Below are 21,256 nucleotides of genomic sequence, written 5' to 3'. Positions count from 1 at the left end.
CTCACAGAGGATCCTGATGTATTGGGCTTGAATGCCCTGATTGGCTAGGGCTTCAATGACCACTTCCATCTCAACAGAATCAAAGGCCTTCTTTAAATCAACGAACATAAAACAGAGCGGCATCTTGAACTCCCGAGAAACCTCAATGAGCTTGGTTATCGTGTGGATATGGTCGATGGTGCTGAATCCTTTGCGGAACCCGGCTTGCTCGCATGGTTGTCCTTCATCTAGTGTTCTGCCAATCCTATTTAGGATGACTCGAGTGAACAACTTGTAGATGACAGACAATAGGCAGATCGGGCGATAGTTGCCAATGTCATGGATGTCTCCCTTCTTGAACAGTAGTACGGTCCTGCTGGTTTTCCATTGGGACGGAACCTTGCATTCAGACAGGTAGCGAGTGAAGAGCTGAGCCAGTGTATTGATGAGTACTGACGGCAGGTTGGCAGGTTCTTCAGGTGTTCAGGTCTGACCTTGTCTGGGCCGGGTGCTGTTTGTTTCTTTACCGACGAAATGGCGTGTCGGATTTCAGAAGGGAGAACGTTGGGAACGACATATCCATCCTGTGGAATTTGGTATGTCGGCAAGTGGACATGGCTATCGAAGAGATTTGAGTAGAAGTCATGGATAATCTTCTCCATTGCCGTTCTGGAGGATGTGATGGATCCATCAGGACGTCGGAGGGCAGTCATCTTGGTCTTGTAGTTGGCGAAGGACAGGCGGGTATTACGAATACTTTTCCCGGCTTCTGCCGCATCTACCAGTACTTCTGCTCTTCTCTCTTTGAGGTCTTCCTTGATCGCATCTCTGCACTGCTTTGTGAGCTCGGACGTTAGCTTGCGGTTGCCTGAGGCATGCGCCAAACCACGCTGGCGAATTAGCTCAAGAGTTTTCGAAGATAGGCGATTTTTTGTGGCTATCTCTCTCTTGGCGTTCCTCGCACATTCGTGGAGGTGCTGAACCAGTTGATCGTATTCCTCGTCAATGTTGTTAACAATGGCATCTTCCCATGTTGCCGCAATAGTACCAAAGAGTTCCCAGTTGGTGGTCATTCTGGGAGTTCTCTTTTTGAACTTTGCAGCCCTTTCTCCCCACTCTGTGAAGTAGAATTTTGCACGAAGGAGACGGTGGTCCGATCCCGTTCGAAATTTTGGGACAACAGCGACATCAGTCAGGCAAAACCATCGATTGAATATGATGTGGTCTATTTCGTTGTGGAATCGTCCACCGGGAGACTCCCATGTCCATCGTTTAGATTCTGCCTTCTGGAACTGTGAGTTACCATGAATGGTCTTGGTCAACATGATGAACTCAGACAGTCTCTCACCCTGTTTGTTCCATTCTAGGCCATGGGTCCCGATGTGAAGTTCTTCAGCTGATCTTCTCGGTCCTATCTTGGCATTAAAATCACCCACAATGATCTTGTAGAAGGTGTGGTCTTCTTTTATAGAACTTCTCTAACTCCATGTAGAACTTCTCGATTTCTCTTTCATCATAATGAGATGTTGGTGCATAGACAACGAAGATAGAAACTGCAGGCAGTGAGCCACATCTATTCAAATGTAAACGTCCGATTCGGGTTGTTAGGCATTTGAATGAATCAATGCTCTTGGCCAAGTTTGTGTTGACAAGGACACCGACGCCTCCAACACCTCTTTTATCGCATGTTCCGAGGAACAATTCTTCTCCAGTGTCGAAAACGGCATGGTGAGATTCGTGCCTTCTTGTCTCGGTCAGACCAATGATGTCGTACTTGATCATTCGCGCTTGTACCATCAGGTCCTCGATGGATGCATCTGATGCTAGCGTACGTGCATTGAAAGTACAGACGATCATTTTTGTCTTCCTTCGTTGTGGCAGCCTAGGTCGGCCTTGAGATTTTGTCGGCCTCTCCTTTCTCATCCTTCTCAGTGCTGCCATGTCGGTGAAGCCTTTAGGGTCAGGTGAATGAGACCAGTTGTAGTTACTGGTTTTGGCATATCGAATACACAACGGATAGCTTGCCAGGCTCTTCCGTGCGGGCGGAATACTCTCGGTAGCTTGCCAGTCTTTCCGAGAGGGATAGAGGCTTTTGGGGCGACCTCTAATCACCCTTGTAGGTGTTACCATATTTGAACCCTATCAAATATGGTGCGACAATTCCGGAAGATGGGTATTTAGTGTCTTAGGATGTGTCGCGTGGCCTCCGGAAAGTGTCCTGGAGTGTGGCGACGGCTGGGTAGTGGAAGTAGTGTCGATAGTGGAAGTCTGCCAGTGGGGTATTTATCTGGGTAGGGTGGGTCTCCTGTGCGCAATTCAATCCCTGGGTGGTTGATGGAAGCAGACAGGGCAGGGTAGGGTGGGGCTCCTGATTAGAATCCCCTTTATACTGCAGACTAAATCTGTAGTGGAAAGGATGCTGTAATAGTGATGAGCGTATAGGAAGATGAGCCTAGAGGACCAATTTGCAGCCAAATAGTAGCTGTTCTCAAAGATGGGTGAGCAGTTGATTAGGCTTGCTGCTGTTCTGCCATCTCCTGCCTTGTCAGTTGCTGGATGTCTAAGCTTCCTGGAACAGAGGCCAGAGAGCTTGTCCCACCATTCCTGGAAGAGCTCACAGAATCTCCTTGTCAGCTGCTAGTTCTCTGTGAAGGTCTGTGAGTGTGCTGCGGAGTCCAAGGGCATCACTGTGAGCAGCAGCCCCTGGAGGGCCGCCACCTGTGAGTTTTATTTCATGAGAACAGCTCAGCGTCCTGCACCCTCTTTGGGAAAGAGTGGTGCTGGGTACAGGGCGAGTGACGCAGGGTCCACTAGTCCCCCTGGGACGTCTTGTCTCCACTTCTCCATCATTGTTGCTGTTGAACAACAGGTGAAGCTGCAGTGCTCCATGTTTGATTTGGTGCTCGTGGTTGTGGTGTGGGAAGTTCCCACACTATGCTATGGCTATTTCTACATAATCAGGGATCACAGATGGGAGCAGTGCCAGGATCACCCTTGATATCTGAGGTGCCAGGATCAAACTCAGCCCTGTACCTGCATGGCAGGTCCTCTGCCACTGAGCCACATCCTAGATGCCCAGACACTTGTTTTTGATGAGTGTTCTTAGGCAAGTATTTGATAAGCTTCCTGAAGATTCCAGAAGTTCTTGGGTTTACATTTGAGTATTACACATGTATTTTTAAATTATACTCATGAGTAATTTCTTGTACCTCAGTTTTATAATTTCCAAGTATGGAACACTGACAGTGTTTCTGGCAGTGCTCAGAGGACCAGGTAGTTTTGGGGGTCAAAGCCAGGCCTTCCTCATGAGATGCTTGTGCACAGCCCTTTGAGCTATTATCTTTGCAGTCCCTGGAAATTTAGAGAAGGGTGTTTGGGCCATACCCATTAGTGTTCAGCGGCTACCCCTGGTTCTATCCTCAGTGCATGAGGAAGCATATGCAGAGCTGGAGATCAAACTGGTTGGCTGCCTGCAAGGCAAGAGCCTTATCTCCTGGACTATCTCTTTGGCCCTTGTGAAAATATTCTTCATGATGTCTTCACACAGCATTTATTTTGAATGTTGACTGTTTTTGTGTGAAGTTCTCGTAGTGGGAATTTCATATGTCTGTAGGTCTGTTTGCCTTTGTCTGTTTGCTTAGGATGAAATTTTTATCTAATCTTCTATGAAGTTTAGCAAACTCTTCTTATAATATTCTGAAGTCTCTGTCAAACTGATAAATGTCTGTTTTTTTGCCTGCTTTTTTTGTGGTGATGGCAGTCAAACCAGAACCTCTCACTTGCCAGGCAAATGTTCTACCACTGAGCTACATCTCCGGCCGTGAAATTATTTTTTAACTGATGCCCTCAGTTTAGTTCTAAATCATGAATATACAGCAGAAAGGGCTTAAGCCTGCTTAAGAGAAAATCCTGCTTATGTTTTAGATTAGGGAACAAGAGAAAATAAATCACATTTTTGTTTAAGAAATGAGTTGCAGGGCTGGAGCGATAGTACAGCGGGTAGGGTGCTTGCCTTTCACTCAACCGACCCAAGTTCAGTTCCAGCACTCCATCTCATCCTCTAGACCCTGCCAGGAGTGATCCATGAGCACTGCTGGGTGCAGCTCAGATACAAAAAAAAAAAAAAAAAAAAAGAAAGAAAAAGAAAAAAAGAAATGCAGTTGTAGGGGCTGCAGGCTCTGGCTCTGTTCTTGGGATTAAGACTTGCTTCTTCCCTGATAGATTCAATGAAGCATGAGGCAGGAGCTCTGAGAGGCAGGCAGCCTCTAATGCCAGAATGTCCGCTTGCCAGCAGGGTGGTGACCAGGCCCACCCGGAGCCCTGCGCACCAAGAAGAGAGACATCCATTGCTTCCTGGGGCCAGAGACTGCCACTGTCTCCGCAGCGCAGTGTCACAAGGGCCTGGCCCTGACCTGCCGTGAGCGAGGCCTGAAAGTGAGCTCAGTTGTGCTCCTCAGACGTTGTCATTCTGCAAACAGTTAATTGCAGCTTTAAATCTTTTCAAGTATTAAGTGCACCTTTTCATAGATTGCGGCTTATGCCTTGAGCCAGACATGGCCTTCAAACCCAGTGGGGAATTGGAGTGAAACCCCTGACCTTTCACAAACGACATCACAGGACCGAACAGCATCAGAGTCAGGGTCAGCCAGCTGCAGCCGCCTGACTGTGGCCTTTGTCCACCAGCTAAGTATTCTGTCTTCATTTTCACAGTTCCAGCGTCAGGCGAAACACCAGTGTGAGCCACACTAGTGTGGGTGGAGAGCATCGCGGAATTTTTTTCAGTTGAGTTGTTTAAATGGAATGAGTTGCTATCTATATTCTGCATTTCTTTAGACCAACTCTCAGGTCCCATGACAGAACAAAGTTGGGGAAATATCTGGAAAACAGATGAACAACAGATAGTGGGACCTCCTGTAAGGAGAGGTTAAGGCTTGCTACCCTGCCCTCAAGATCTGATATTTGGGTTCTGGCCATAGTACAGTGGGTAGGGTGCTTGCCTTGCATGCAGCTGACCTGGGTTCAATCCCTGGCATCCCAGATGGTCCCTGAGCACCACCAGGAATGATTCCTGAGTGTAGAGCCAGGAATAACCCCTGAGCACTGCCAAGTATGGCTCAGATACACCTCCTCCCCCCAAAAAAATCTGATATTTGACCATGTAGCTTTGGAAATTCCATGATTACTTACTCCAGGAAGTTGGCCAAGTCCCAAGAGAAAAAGTGAACTGATTATCGGTATCAAGGAGCAGTAGTTTGTGCTGGGAAGTTGTTTCTGTAAAGGTACCCAGTGTGGCCGTCAGAGCACACATTAGGGGGCACAGTTGGGGGACAGGAGCATTGCACACACCTGTCTTCTCACCTCAGTCTCCCACCGGCCAGTCTGTATGTGACCTTCGTGGAGTCAGGCGCAGCCTCGTGAGTCTGAATTTCCATTCATACGTCTCATGTTCAGGAAAGAGGCTGGGTGGGAGGCAGGAAACCCCCACTTTCTCTTGGCTCGAGATAAGAACTCTCTCATTCCATTAAAGTGTGGAAAAGTCTGTGGCCTTTTTTGTCCGTCCTGAGGTTTTATAGTTTTGGGGGCGATGCCATTTTGTGCACATGTAACTCGGCATTTCTCTTTGGAAATAGCGATGCCTCTGAACGCTTCAAAGGAACCCCAGCTTCCCGCATGGAGTCACTTACCATCTCAGCTTGTTTCTTTCCTTGTGCCCCACTTAGACCCCTGGCCTGCCCTTCCCGACTCTGAGGGCACCGGCCAGTCCAGCTCACTTGTGCTTTGGGGAACAGATTTAGCTAATCTGAGTGAATTTAGCTCAGCTCCACCCTCCGATACCATTCCCAGACTGGCCACTCTAGCTAGACCAGTGGTTCTGGTACATGGGCCAAAAACTGTTGAAACTCACTGTCTAGATAACTCGTTCATTTTTCCGTTCCCTTGTTGTTGGTGGGGTTTCACTGCTCGGGGGGTGCACACACATGGCTGTGGTGCCACAGGTCATGTGCAACCTCCTTTGGTTGCATGCTCGCACATGTGCTTACTGAGGATCATTCTTAGTTGGGGGCATGTGGATTGTGTATGCAGCACTCACAGGCTTGCCAGAGATCCCACTTCCTGGTGGGGGTGCTCTCACATCTTTTGAGTAGTGTAGACTACTTTTTTAAAAAGAATAGTTTTTTAAAAATTGTAGTTCGGGTGACACAGTTAAAATAGTGTTAATACTTATGATATTGAGGTTCAAAGGTACTACTCCTCATCATCGCCAAAATAGACCACCTTTGAAAATGTTGATCTCTCTCAAGGCAGATCTCCAGCCCCTCACATAGGAATTTTTATGTATTTTTCTAATTTAATTTTACTTATTTTTAATTTTTATTCATTTATTGAATTAGCATGAGAACAGTTACAAAACTTTCATGTTTGAGCTTTGGCCATACAATGATCAAACACCCATACCTTCACCAGTGCACATTTTCCACCCCAAAAACCAGAGTATACCACCCATCTCAACCCTACCCCTGCCTGTGTGGCAGATAATTTCCACATTTCTCTCTCTCTCTACTTTGATTAGATTCAATATTTTGACACCAGTTCCACCGTTACTATTTTGAATTTTCCCCCAACACTCAGACCTGCTGAAAAGGCAACGTTAGACAATTTGTTTTGTATTGTTGATTGTGAATGGCATCTTGCAGCAATGCAGTCTTGGAATTCTAAAATTTTAGTAATTAGGGTCTGGAGAGATTTCTACCAAGAGCCACTTGGTTCTGAGATTCGTTTGTGTGTCTCTGGGATCATGGCCATTAAGGAACTTTATAAGTAACCAGGGGCTTCATCTCAGGGTCCCTTTGGGGCGGGGGAGGAGAAGGGCTGGCCCCTCCCCTCTCCCGTGAGGCCTGGTGTGTGCCATCACTGCTGGCCCATACCTGGATTTTCCAATGAGCTCTGGAAGATAGATAGGATTTTTTAAATGTGTAATAGTGTTTAAAATACCTGATGTGCGGGGCCAGAGTGATAGTATAGCAGGTAAGGCACTTGCCTTGTACATAGTTGACCCGGGTTCGATTCCTGGCACCCAATATAGTCCCCTGTGTATCTCTAGGAGTAACCCCTGAGCATCATTGGGTTTGACCCAAAATCAAACAAAAACTCATGTGAAAGATTGGTTCTTGTGCTATATACAGAAAGAATGCCACCAACCTGGAAAAGGTCATTACTGCTTAAAGCAATAATGTGAGGTGGGGGTTGGGGGCAGAGAGACCTGAGACTGGGACCCAGCTGTTCCAGACCCTTCTGCAGGTGAGAGCATCGACTCAGCTGTTCCAGACCCTTCTGCAGGTAAGAGCATCGACTCAGCTGTTCCAGACCCTTCTGCAGGTGAGAGCATCGGAGTGTCAAGATAATGCAATCATCCTCCTGGGCGGATAGTGAAGGAGTGGTGAAGCCTGGACTAGAACCCAGTGCAGGACACCTTAGACACTCGCTTAACATGAGGATTGGTTTTTGCAGCAGTCTCAAGTATGAGCAAGGACCAGGCTTCCTGCAAGCTAACAAAATACTGTTCATAGTAGAAGATAGACAATCCAAATCCTGGTTCTTGGGTTGTATTTATGGGTTTTGGCAGCTGTGGCTTCTGAGAGATCTTTACCCAAAGAAAATCAAGAGTTCAGGAAGGAGGAAATGTAAAGATGAAAGAGAAGGAGCCTTTGTGTTTGGAACTCAGCCAAGGATGATTCTGGAAGGGTGGTCATTGGGAGGACAGTAGAGCCAGCCCCAACCCAGAAGAAGGGCTGGGCCCTCACAAGCTTTCTCCTGGATTCTCTTTCAAGGCTGCACACTATTTGCCTTCATCTCCTGTAGTGAGGCAGGAAGGGTTGTGTGTTTTGGACTGTGTCATTCTTAAAACTCTGTCCTTCACCTCTACTGAGCCAGGTGGTTCTAGCACTTGTTTTCCATTCAGCGAGTGACAGGGTGACCTGTATCTGTCAGCCAAAAAGACAATCACATCTCATTGCAAAATGTGGCCACGTGGTGGGGACGCAGCTAGAACCCAGCAAGAACTCGGGAAGGGGCCGGCCCTCTCACTTCCTCCAGCTGACCATGCGGCTGAAAACCAAAAAACCAGCAGCTGCAGTTGACCAGCTAGGAGCATCTTAGGGCTTTGTATCAGAGCTGTGATCTGTGGGTGCTGCCCTCAGGATAATGGTGGAGGAATTTTTGCACTCAGTTGGTGAACATGGCATAGCAGCACCACAAGTGTAAAACAATGGTAGTGCTATCATAAAAAAAATAAACTTGGAGGGGGAGAAGGAATCTTCCAGGAACAGTAGTTGAGAACATATTTTTTGCCTAATGCAGAGTGATGGCTGTTTGCAGAGAGCCTGTCAGCCAGAGGTCCCCAAACTGTACTTCTCCACCACCGCCTTTTAAGGAAAGACAGCTCAGGAGTGCTGGTCCCCAAGATCTTCTTTAAGTGGATAGATAGGTGGCGCCCATCCCCGAAGTTGCACAAGGCCACCTGGGGGCGGTGGGGGGTGGGGGTCAGTTGTGGGTGCTGCCTTCTTACTTGGAGTTTTCTAAGCCCTTAAGACTGAGCTCTCAGCTTGAATGCACCATCCCTTTGGGAAAATGAGTGGGCGATTGGTAAAAGGCTGGTCGCCCAGCACACATGTCCTAAAGTGCTCTCATTTTGTTATCTTGTCTGTGAAAATCAAAGAATGTGCTGGAGTGCATGTTTTGCACAGGCTTCCTGTAATTTTGTCCATAAGTTTAGTATAAAATAGTTTTTAGTCAAAGTAATATCACATTATGATGGCATTTGATTTTAGGCATGATATTGTAAATCGGCATCTTGTATGTATTGCATTAAATTCATCATTCATTCTGTTCTCCACCAGACGCATGGAGTATATTTCTTAATGATCTTGCAGAAGTAAAAAAAAAATAATCCCTACCCTTTTTCCTGATTACTTTTTTCTTATACCCAATTCAAATGTTACCCAGGTATTTTTTGCAACAGTGTTTCAACTGATGATTTCTTTTTCTTTTTTCTTTTTGGGTCACATCAGGTGACGCTCAGGGGTTACTCCTGGCTCTGCACTCAGGAATTACTCCTGGCAGTGCTCCGGGGACCATATGGGATGCTGGAGATCAAACCCAGGTCAGCCATGTGCAAGGCAAACGCCCTGCCCACTGTACTATTGCTCCAGCCCCTCAACTGTTGATTTCTTAAGCTGTCTTCTCTTGTTAACTTTCCTGAAGCACCTAGTAAAACTCAGCTTATGCTATTTATGTTAGAAGTTTCTGAGTGACAGGGAAGGAAGGATTTTCCCTCACCCCTGGGGCCCTGAGTCTGGACTGGGAAATAGCACCAGTGGATTGGATGGACACTTGCTGCTTTCCCTGGAAGCTGTTGGACATGCTTGGCCACGGAGCAGAGCAGGGAATGAAAATATAAACTTAAAAAGCCTATTGCATGTCATATTTGGGTATTTGAATTAAAATACAGAGCTAAGATGTGTTTGACCTTTTTTCATTTTTAAAGCGGCTACGAGATTTTTTTTAAAAGACATTATTTCATGCGGACATAATGCCAGAGTGATAGTACAGCCGTAAAGGCACTTGCCTTGCACATAGCTGACCCCAGTGTAATCGCTGGCTCTCCATGTGGTCTCCTAAGTTTCACCAAAGCCAAGAATAAGCCCTGAGCACAGCCAATTGTAGCCCAAAACAAAACACATAAATCAATTACATTGTTTTGTGACTCATACTTACGGTTGCATTAGCATTGGGTTCACATTGGACAGGGCATTGCTGTTCAGGTCTGCATCTTCAGACTTACTTAGGAAAGACAAATGAAAGCACTTGGGAATTTTTCATTTTGTTCTGAAGTTTTTCTTTAACCTAAATTCTGTCTGATCAGATTAACCTGTCCAGTGTTGCAAAAAGAAAAAAAAAATCTTTGCAGTTAATTGTTTCTCAGAAACCTGTTGTTTTGAGAATAACTTTGTACTATATTGCCTGTCTTGCGTTGCTTCACCTTTTCTAGCCTGGCGGGATCTGAGTGATAACTGAAATCTGGGTAATTGTGTCCAGACATTCAAGCTTGTGCACAACCATTTTGCCCATGGCAAAAGTGCCATGAGCATTTTTTGGTATGTCTGTTATAAACTTAACATCACTTGAACTGAATGAAAACTCCTTAGGTAGAGATATTATCGCTGACCTATTTGTTCTCTAGTAGAGTCAAGTTCTGGTCATTCAAAGCAGCCTAGAGTAAGGCTCTCAGCTGGGATGCAGTGCTGGGCCTCAGATCTCACTCGAGCCCTGGACCTGCTCCACCTCTGGCCTCTGCTCCCACAGAAATCACACACGCAGACAAATGACGCAAGAAGAGTTGTCGCAGCAGGGGGCTCTCCACCAAATGGTCTTGCCTGACACTGATAGCAAGTTGCTATTTCAGTCTCTCAGTACCTCCTTCCTTCCCCCACGGATTGTTTTTGGTTGTACTAGCTCTGCAAATGAAGAAAACCTGACTTTTGTCCAAGGCCAGGGAAAACAGGCCAGGAGGACTGGTCAGTAGTTGGAATCTACCACAAGTGTGTGTGGGACAAAGGGTAGGTAAGGTAGAGAAGGGGCCAGTGTGGCAATAGTAGTTGGAAATGATCATGTTGGACAAGAACTGAGTGTTGAAAATAGGTAAGGGGATATACACGATGACCTTTCAGTAGCTGTATTGCAAACCATAATGCCCAGAGAGAGAGAGGAAAGAGAGGAGAGGCCTACCATAGAAGCAGGCTGGGGGTGGAGGGAGGGAAACTGGGGACACTGGTGCTGGGAAATGTACACTGGTTACACTGGTGGAGGAACGGGTGTTGGAACACTGTGACTGAAGACTAATCATGAACAGTTTCGTAAGGGTCTAGCTCAGTGAGAAAATTTTAAGAAAAAGAAGAAGGAGGGGGAGGAGGGGGAGGAGGAGAAGGAGGGAGAGAGGAGGGGGGAGGGGGAGGAGGAGGAGGAGGAGAAGAAGGAGGAGGAGGAGAAGAAGGAGAAGAAGAAGAAGGAGAAGAAGAAGAAGGAGAAGAAGAAGGAGAAGAAAAATCTGGCTTTGAGTATGGTTTTGAAGCAGTCCAGGAAAATCAGATCCACTTCAAGTTCTTTGTGAATCTAGTTACCTTCAGAACTTTAGGCTCAGTAAAGCCATGATAGATTAAAAGGCTTTTCTGGACTCACCCAAGCTAATGCTTTGGGGGAATATAGGGCCCATTATGCCCCCATTATGCCACTTGTCCCCTTTGCAGCCTTATTGCTCTGATCACTCTTGCTTCTTTACAAACAGCTGATAAGAATTCAGAGTGGTAGTACAGCACGGAGGCATTTGCCTTGCATGCTGCCAACCCAAGTTTGATCCCCAGCATGCCATATGGTCCCCCAAACTCCATCAGGAATTAATTTCTGGGTGCAGAGCCAGGTGTAATCCGTGAGCCTGCCAAGTGTGGCCCAAAAACAAAATAAGCACACACATACCCACACACACTCACAAATACCCAAACAGCTAATGACAGCCTCTTCCATGGCTGCTGCTTACTCTGAGCATCCTGACTAGGTGCAGTGATTCATTGGGAGGAGGAAGATACTTTAACGTATGCAGAAACATCTACTCACTGTATAGATCTCTGATTGACTCAGACATTTTGTACACACACTGTCACAAAGAAATATGTTCATTTCTGTTCATAAGATGCTCAGAGTACTCTTTGAGATGACTTTTTATTATCCTTGTGGGGTCACAGGATGGTGGAATGGAGACTTTATTTTTTCCTCCTGGATTGGGTCAAGAATTCTGTCCTGAAAAATTTTTTTTTATGTCAACCCCTGTCATAAAATCTGCAGAGATACAGTGCATGTTTTGATGATCAGATAAATGTGTAAAAGAATTTTTATTGTTTATCTTTCTTTGAATTTTGACATATTGGTGATCATCTCATAATTTATTTAATGTCTTGATTGCCATGGTTTCAGGGAGATGAAAATGGGGTGCCAGGTATAGAATGGTAGCATGAGTTAATATGGTCTTTAAAATTTCAAGAGCTCTGCATGTAGGCTGGGAAGAGGGTGTGTTTGGCTCATTATAGGACCAAACTCGGAGAGATTACTCATCCACCAGAAGAGATCTCAAGAGGAGGCTTGCTCTTTTTACATGAACCAAACATCTGAGGTTCCTCATTTGCTTGTCAGCTTAAAGAAAAAGAATGATCTTTGACTTAGGATAACAGCCATAGTTAATCTCTACTCCCCTCCCTACCCCCAAACAAGTGGGTTTTTTAAGTTTGGAATCATCAAATTACTAATCAGTGTCCATTGTCCTCCAAACTACGCACTGGTCAGCAGCTATTAGTCTTTAAGAAGTTGACACTTTGGGTTTGTAGTTTAGTTTGGTTTCAGCTGTCCTGACTCAACATAATTTTCTTACTGAATCAGATTTCTGTTTGTTCTAAATCCACTAATGGAAGCTTTCTCCATCAGGGTTGGATGAATGAGATTCACAACTACGATCCAGAAACCTACCACGCGACTTTGACACATTCGGTCTTTGTTCGGCTGGAGGGCAGCACTTTAAGACTTTCAAAGCCCAATAAAAATATATCCAGGAGGGCAAGCTATAACGAGACAAAGCCAGAGGTCACCTACATCAGCCAGAAAATCTACGACCTCTCAGACAGTAAGGTGAGTCTGCAAAATGTGGAAGCTAATTGGGGGTATGGTGCCGCCAGCAGGTCAATCTGTACCTGTGAGGCGAGTGCATCAGCAGCCTGTTGGCGCCTTCAGACTTCCAGATACCCCAAAATTGCTGCTGTGCCTTTGGCCAGACCCCAAAAACTTGGGGCAAAGTTTACCAAGAAAGTAAACAGCCAAAAGTTAGGTATGTGGGAAACACCCACAAACCACCTCCGGCTCAGCTATATAATTGGAGGCAAGGCCTCTCTGGTTCCTGATTGAACTGCTTAATGGCCATGATCCCAGAGACTCAGAAACGAATCTTGGAAACCAGCAGCTTTAGGTAGAAATGCGTCCGGTCCCTGCAGTAGGTTACCGGTGCTGGGCCAACCCAGGTGGGAATAGGTTTCATGCCTTGGCCTGTTCCCCCTGGCAGCCCAGTTGGGCCGCCATCCTTCAGAGGCCACTGGAGAGTCAGGTTTGGGCCCCCAGTGACAAGACACACAGGGCCTCATGGGATGGGGGTGGAGCCGGGCTTGTCCTCCCCACCCCAACAAGACCCCAAGTCATCACCCACGAATGGCCTCTCTGGCTCCTGATCCAGCTGCTTAACGGCCATGATCCCAGAGACTCAGAAACAAATCTCAAAACCCAGTGACTTTTGGCAGAAATGTGTCTGGACCCCACAGTACGTTACTGTCGCCAGGCCATCCCAGGGAGGAAAGGGTGTTGTCACTCCACCTGCTCCCTCTTGGCGGCTCGGTGGCCATCATCTTTCAGAGGCCATTGGACAGTCAGGCTTGGGCCCACAGTGACAAAACTTGTTGGGCCTCACGGGATGGGGGGGGGGGAGCCGGGCCTGTCCTCCCCTTTCCAACGAGACCCCAAGTCATTGCCCACGAACGGCCTCTCTGGTTCCTGATCAAGCTGCTTCATGGCCTTGATCCCAGAGACTCAGAAACAAATCTCGAAACCCAGCGGTTTTTGGCAGAAATGTGTCTGGACCCTGCAGTAGGTTACTGTCACTGGGCCACCCCAGGGGGGAAAGGGTGCTGTCCCTCTGCCTGTTTCCCCCTGGCGGCTCGGTGGCTGCCATCCTCCAGAGGCCATTGGACAGTCAAGCTTGGGCCTAACAGTGACGAAACTTGTTGGGCTTCACAGGATGGGGTGGGGGGAGCCGGGCCTGTCCTCCCCACCCCAACGAGACCACAAGTCATTGCCCACGAACGGCCTCTTTGGCTCCTGATCTAAGCAGCTCAACAGCCATGATCCCAGAAACTCAGGAGCAAATCTCGAAACCCAGTGGCTTTTGGCAGTAATCCCTCCAGATTTAAGTGTTAAAATTTCGGAATTTCAAAATCACATGGCCCTACTGCAGCCACGCAACATCATATGTTATTCATAATCAGCAATAGAACACAAATTGTCTATTGTTGCCTTTTCAGCATATCTGAGTGTTGGGGTAAAATCTCAAATAATAATGGTGGGTCTGGTGTCGAAATATTGAATGTGATCAAAGTAGAGAGAGAGTAATGTGGAAATCATCTGCCCCACAGTTAGGGGGAGGGTGTGGGATGGGGGTATACTGGGGTTTTTGGTGGTGGAGAATGGGCACTGGTGAAGGTACAGGTGTGTTTCATTGTATGACCGAGACTTAGACCCAAAAGCTTTGTAACTGCTCTCACGGTGATTCAATAAATAAAATTATTTTTTAAAAAATGTGGAAGCTTAGATGAAGGAAAAGCATTTGTAATCTTGGTTGGTTGGTTGGTTGCTGTGTTTTCCCCTCTATTGGTGTAGTTTTCGGTGTGTGTGTGTGTCTGTGTGTCTGTGTGTCTGTGTGTCTATGTGTGTGCATACACATGCATGTTAATGTGCCCATGATTTCCCTGGGCACCTATATTGAATGCAGTTTCTAGTCCAGAAACTCCTGAGTGGGGTCCACTCAGGCCTTTTCATGAGCTTTACAATACCTAGGGCCTGTGCTGCTGGTCTGTGGGCCTCATGTTTCCTTCTGGTTTTGACACTGACCCGCTTTAATCCAACAAAGCTTGTGTGGTGGTGCTAGAGTAAGAGCTTGTGAAGATTGTAAATGTGAACACCATGGTTATGCAAAATAACTGTTCAGTGATATATCAGTATTCTGCCCTTCTGTTTTTTGACAAATATAAATTATTCCAAAAACAGTTTCTCGTATCATTATTCTGTGCTTCTTATAACTCACTTGAGTGATCATTATGTTCCCCTCAAATGGCAGAAGTATTTAAAATAGTTATTGTGTAAATTTATTCTGGAGGTTGATCAACTTGAGCTTCCCATCTGGATCTAGTTTGTTTGTTTTGTTTCCAGCTTAAATTTGGTCTAAGGTCATTTTTGACAATCAAACTTAGTTGATGCTAATAAACCAAACAATTATTGAGCCCTTTTGAGATGATTTGGGGGAATAAAAAAGGGCTTTTCTAAAAATGAATCTAGTTTCATTAGTCATAATACAAACTTGTAGTTATTTAACATCCGTTATTTACAAATGCAAACTTAAAAGTGTTCATACATGGTGTAGCCAGTTCTTCATTTGCTATGGAAGTGATCGGTCCTCTTTCTCTGCAGATCTATCTTGTGCCTAAAAGTTTAGCTCGGAAAAGAATCTGGAATAAGAAGTACCCCATTTGTATCGAGCTCGGTCGACAAGATGACTTTATGGCTAAGGCCCAGACTGACAAGGAGTCTTCTGAAGAAAAGCTACCAGCTGAGAAAGAGCTGGGTGTGGAGGACCCTAAGAAACCAGCCCACCCTCAGGAGGGAACCCGGGCCCAGCGAGATCAGATACTGTATCTCTTTGGTAGAACTGGCCGAGAAAAAGAAGAGTGGTTTTCAAGATTCATTCTGGCATCAAAGCTGAAGTCGGAACTCAAGAAGCCACCTGGCGTCTCTGGAAGTAAACCAGGTACTGATGAGTGTGCCGAGTGCATCTGTGGCTTCAAGTCCTGTAGGCGAGTGAGGGTTGCACAGGTGGGAAGTTGGGCAGGCAGGTGCTTCCCCCCGCCTCCCGTCCCCCCTGCCTAGGAGGTTGAATGTCTGCACCTGACTGGCCCTCTTGGTCCTTTCTCTTTTTATGTGGCCAGATTCTGCAGCTCTTGTGGGCTAAGCCACTCCTGGCAAGAGCTTGGGGTGGTACTAGGCCTCCACTTGACACTGCTGGGGTAGGAGGTTCCCGTGGCCCTGGGGGTCACACTCAGGGCCATGTACATGGTTGGCATGTGCTCTGTCCCTCAGGCCATCTCCCCAGCCCGCCCCTACCCTGTTAGGCTGATCATTGCAGTCCTTTGTGCTAAGTGGTGGCAAGACTATTGGCAGGTTTGTGTGTGTGTGTGTGTGTGTGTGTGTGTGTGTGTGTGTGTATTCCCGTTTGCTGGTTCCTTAGCATCACACTTACTTGGTGACTCTTCTGTGAGAGTCACTAGTGAGAGGCAGGTCAGGGAGGCAGGGATACCTGAGGCGGGGGCTTTCAGGCTCAGCTGTCACTATGTCTCCGGGCCTGCAGTCTTCACAGAAACGCAGGATCCTCATGCCTCCTGCCCCCTGCATTTGCAGCAGTACCCACACAGCATCTCCTGGCCCCACCCTGGCTGATCACACTCCTGCAAGGGGCACCCCCTTCTCCCCTTGAGGCTCATATGATGAAATGGTCAAATGTCAGCAAGCTGCTGGAATTAGCACGTGCCACCAGTGGTTGGAGGAGAGCAGAGAAGAGCAAGACCACTGGCCGTTACGAGGCAAAACTTTCCAGAATGGAGCCTTTCTGGGGCTTTCCCCAACAATCACAGATGATGCGGGCTGCAGGGGTCTAAACACTGCATCACGGGGCTTCAGAGACCTGATTTCCAGCCTGCTGCACTGGCTTCAGCCCCATCCCGTAACTGAAATTCAAGTAGGCCCATGGCGACACCTAGAACGCTAGGACACCTTGTCCATCTAGAACGCTAGAACTCGAGATGAACAGGGGGATGGATGACCAGATATATCGGTTTCTCTGACTGCAGGGACAGAAGTCACAAACAGCAGTGTAAAACCACAAGAGTTTATTTTTGGACAATTTAGAGGCCAGAGTTCCAAAACAGGGTGTTGGCAAGCCATGTCCCTTTGAGAGTCTGTGTAGAACCTGCCCTACCTCTTCCTGGTGCATGGTGGTGGCCGTCTGCCCTTGACACTTCTTGACTGTGGCTCCGTCCCCCTCAGCCCTACCTGTCAGCTCCTGGCCTTCTGACATCTGTCAGTGTCTCTTTACCACTCAATTTGCTCTCTACCTTAGAGGGGCTGGGATGCAGCTGAGTGTCGAGCACAGGCTTTGGCTGGATGAGGCTCTGGGTTGTGTGTTTGGATCCCAACATTACCCCCTCACCCCAAAAGAGCTCAATGTAGGGAGTAGGCCCTTATTTTAACTAGTTATATCTACGGCATCCCATTTCTAAATTATATCATATTCTGAGGCACTGGGGACTAAGGATTTCATGTGTCCTTTCAAGAGACAAGGATAAGTCCCTAATTCTGGGTAAAAGATGATCTGAGTGATGAGAAAGTTAGCAGCAGCCACTGCTTCCTGCCACCTCTGTCCCTCACAGGGGCCACAACTCCAATGACTCCTGAAATGTGCTCCCAGTCTAAGATGCACGCCAGATGACAAGTTACTGTGGCAGGGATGATAATTCTCATTAATAGTTGTTATAGTGATGACATAGTTACACAGTTGGGTAAAGAAAATATATTCAGTTTGTTTCTTTTACTCCCACCCTACCTTTTTTCACTGGCATAGTTTGCATTGCTCAGAAGCTACTCCTGTCTTAGTGCTCAAAGGTCACTTCTGGCTGTGTTTGGGAGACCATGAGGTGCCAGGTATTGAGCCCAAGCCTCCTCCGTGAATAGCAGGTGTTTAAGCTTGTCGAGTCCTTTCTTTTTTTAAATCTTATCTTTTAATTGAATCATCATGAGATACACAGTTACAGTTGTTCATGATTGGGTTTCAGTGATACAGTGTTCTAACACCCATCCCTTCACCAGTGTACATTTCTCGCCACCGATGTCCCCAGTAACTGTCCCGCCACCCACCTCCCTCACCCCCACAGCCTGCCTCTATTGCAGGCACTTTTCTCCCTCTCTTCCACCCCCATCTCCCCCACCCCTGAGGTTTTAGTCTTTTGTTTTGGGGCCACACCCAGTGATGTTCAGCGGTCACTTCTAGCTCTGCAGTCAGGAATTAATCCTGGCAGTCTCCAGGGATAATATGGGATGCCGGGTATTGAACCCGGGTTGGGTGTGTGCCAGGCAAACGCCCTCCCCACTGTTCTATCTCTCCAGCCCCATCTCGCTACAAGTTTTGAATTCCATGTGTGGCTCTCTCTGCAGGCGCATGGTCCCTGATGTAGGCGCTTGCTTAGAATCAGGAATCACCCTGCTCAGGAAAAGAAATGAGGTCAGCAGCAGCCGCTTTCCATGCTCTGCTAGTTGACTCTGCTAGTTGACGTCAACACTGAAATTGCTACACGTTAAACCACGTTCAAGTGTGAGCCACCACTGGTGTGCACTCGCATCAGCACGTGGAGGCCCCTCCGGCGCCCTAGACCTGTTCACTCTCTAAAGCCCAAGGCCGGGACCCAAGCACCCTATGCTCCAGGCTCAGCCTTACCTGTGTCAAGCCCTCTCCCTCTCCAGAACCAGGGAAAAGACAGCAGGGGGAACACCAGTGACCATACCGAGACCATACAGGATGCCGGGAATCGAACCTAGGTCAGCCACATGCCAGGCAAACACCCAGCCGCTGTGCTATCTCTCCGGCCCGCCTTCTGCCTCTCTTCCAGCACTCAGTACAGTGAGTGCCGTTGTTTGCCCAGGTGCCCAGAGGTCAAGGCAAGGATCGTGTCTCACTCTTCTCCTGGAGGCAGCGTTGGCCCAGGACACTCACTTGGTGAAAGATTAGTTGAGTGCAAGTTGGCATGTTGAGAATCCAGTTAGAAGCTTTCCTTGCATTTTTCCTTCGCCCAGCAGCATGCTCTCTCTCAATCCTCCCCCCGCCCCCACCTTGAAGAGCAAGCCCACCACTCCTTGAGATGTGTTAGTCCTTGGCCCTGAGAGATCTGGAGGAAGAGGGAGGTTCCTGTTAGGTTTCTTCTGATACTGTGACCAAATCCACTCTTGTCGGAGATGGGGGCTTTCTCAGTCATGTCGTCGCCTCAAGCCGCCCCCTGGCCTCACCCCACCGAGGCAGTTGTGCGCGCCCATTGCTTTGCAGCCATGTCCCTCGTCCTTCCCCAGTGCTCATGCAGCCTGTCCTTGCAGGGGTTTTGCCCTCCCACAGCCGACACAGCAGCCCCTCGGGGCACCTCACCCACAGCCGCAGCAGCAGCAAAGGCAGCGTGGAGGAGATCATGTCCCAGCCCAAGCAGAAGGAGCTGGTGGGCAGCGTGCGGCAAAAGATGCTTCTGGACTACAGCGTGTACATGGCCAGGTGCATCCCCCAGGAGAGCCGGAGCCCCCAGCGGAGCCCCGTGCAGAGTGCGGAGAGCAGCCCCACGGCCGGGAAAAAGGTAAAGCTAGACCACGCGGGCCGCAGTGTCTCTGCCCTCCTGTCTTCTTCACACCGGCCACTTAGGGCACCTCCTGTGCATGAGGCCTATGCTAGGGACCAGTGATGGACAGGCCAGGTGAGGGCCCGCCCACCCACAGGGAGCTTGTGCTCCAGCCGAGGAGACGAGGAGACGGTGTCAGCTGGAGACAGAACAGAGGGAAGAGGAGCACAAAGCATGGGAAGGGCTAGGTGGTGGCCAGGGAGGGCCTCTCGAGAGCTGATCTCTGACACAGACCTGAGCTGTGTTGCTTTGGAGGGGCCAGGTGCTTTCCTGGGAGGGAGGGGCAGCCAGCAGCAATGATTCAGGGGGGCTGAGAGGAGGCCCACAGGAGGGACAGTGAGCAAGGACAGGAAGTCATCCCCCCACCCCCCACCCCAGCCCATTCCTTTGGATTTGGTGAGAATAAGGAAACCAGAGAGCCAGAATTGTGGGGGCAGAGAGGCCTTTCTAGAAAGAGGATACTTTGAAGAAAGTGCCTCAGTTTGGTGCCCCCGGTCCACCTGGCCTGCGGGAGCACGTGCTTCAGGGACCTAGGACTCTGTGACAGTAAGGCCAGCCGTCCACCAGAACACTCGTGAACTGTCCCACTTACCGGGAGCTTCGTGTTGAATGCCAAAGACCCTCAGAGCTTCAGGGGAGACTCACCCTGCCTTGGGCACAGGCGCTCCAGGCTTTTTTTTTTTTTTAGAAAGTCCCCTTTGCCCTGTGTGGCTGAGCAGAGGGTCCCACTTCCCCCTCAGCACCACTGTCACCAGAGTCTGCACTGAGCCTCAGCCTGGGGCAGGCAGGAAACTCGTCCCAGCGCCTGCCGGGACCCAGCCAGCTGTTTAGCTGCCATGCAGCCCTTGCTCTTTCTTTGTTCACAGTGAGTCTGGGGAGATGCCTCCAGTAGAGAAAGGAGCACTTAAAGTAAAGGCTGGCTGCATGTCAGTTATTTTAAAAGGTGTTTCCAAATCCAAGCCTTTGGCTTGGACATAAATTATGAAATACTGTTTGTTCCTTGGCCCTTGTGTGCTGAACCTGTTTCCTGTGAATAAGGTTTCTTTTCACCCACTTGAGAAGAGAAAGAATAACTTGTTCTTTTCCCTTTTTCGTTTTTTTTCCCTTTTTCACTTTTTTTGGGCCACACCTGGTGGTGCTCGGGGCTTACTCCTGTCTGTGCACTCAGGGGTCACTCCTTGTGGGCTCAGGAGACCATATGGGATGCCAGGCATCAGATCTAGGTTGGTCACATGCAAAGCAAACACCCTACCCGCTGTACTGTTTCCCTGGCCCTAACCTATTCTTTTGGGTTTTCTTTTTTTGTTTGCTTATTTGGTTTGGGGTCACACCCAGAGGTTCTCAAGGCTTCTCCCAGTTCAGAGCCCTGGGGTCACTGCAGTACCCCGGCTGGGAACTGCAGCTTCTGTTTGCAGAGCCTGTGCTCAGCCCATTGGGCATCTCCCCAGCCCTAACCTCTTCTTTGTAACTGTCAAGCTCCGTAGGCTGTGCCGTGCCTTTACCTAGTGAGGGTGGCTCAGAAGTCTGCATCAATGACCGGACATGTCTCAGAGACCGAGCTCAGAAAGGCGAGAGAGGGGGCCACTGTGCCCACAGGGAGAAAGTTATTCCAAAACTCCTGTTGGTGGCATATTTATGTGCTCACGGGTCTCAGACTTGGCACTTCCATCCAGTCCCTGGTGGCCATGGGAAGGGTTAACAGGAAGCCACATTCCACCTCCAAAGAGCCCAGTGGGAATCCACGTCTTATGTGATGGACTGGCTGATGGAATCGGGTTTAAACCAGGATCACATTTTCTAAATAAATGTGTGCGTGTGTGCAAGCACATGGGTGGCATGGTGCTGACGATCGAGTCCACCCTCGCCCCCAGGCTCAGATTTTTTTTTTAAATAAAACTCGCCAACATTCCTAAGGGAAAAATTCTAAAAATAGCAAG

General features: G+C 48.2%; 1 protein-coding gene across 2 annotated transcripts in view; it reads left to right on the top strand.

Annotated features, from left to right (window-relative positions):
- The window catches only part of TEX2 (testis expressed 2), a 104,191-nt gene that overhangs the window by 55,591 nt on the left and 27,344 nt on the right, over window positions 1-21,256 (top strand). For both annotated transcript variants that reach the window (XM_056126978.1, XM_056126977.1), the window contains exons 3-5: window positions 12,508-12,708; window positions 15,307-15,643; window positions 19,030-19,277. In XM_056126978.1, the coding sequence (XP_055982953.1) occupies window positions 12,508-12,708; window positions 15,307-15,643; window positions 19,030-19,277 (786 nt within the window). The remainder of the gene's footprint in view (window positions 1-12,507; window positions 12,709-15,306; window positions 15,644-19,029; window positions 19,278-21,256) is intronic.

This window comes from Sorex fumeus, unplaced genomic scaffold (assembly GCF_029834395.1).
Source record: "Sorex fumeus unplaced genomic scaffold, SorFum_2.1 ptg000063l, whole genome shotgun sequence".
NCBI classification, from domain to species: domain Eukaryota; kingdom Metazoa; phylum Chordata; class Mammalia; order Eulipotyphla; family Soricidae; genus Sorex; species Sorex fumeus.
This window is presented reverse-complemented; position numbering and strand designations above follow the sequence as displayed.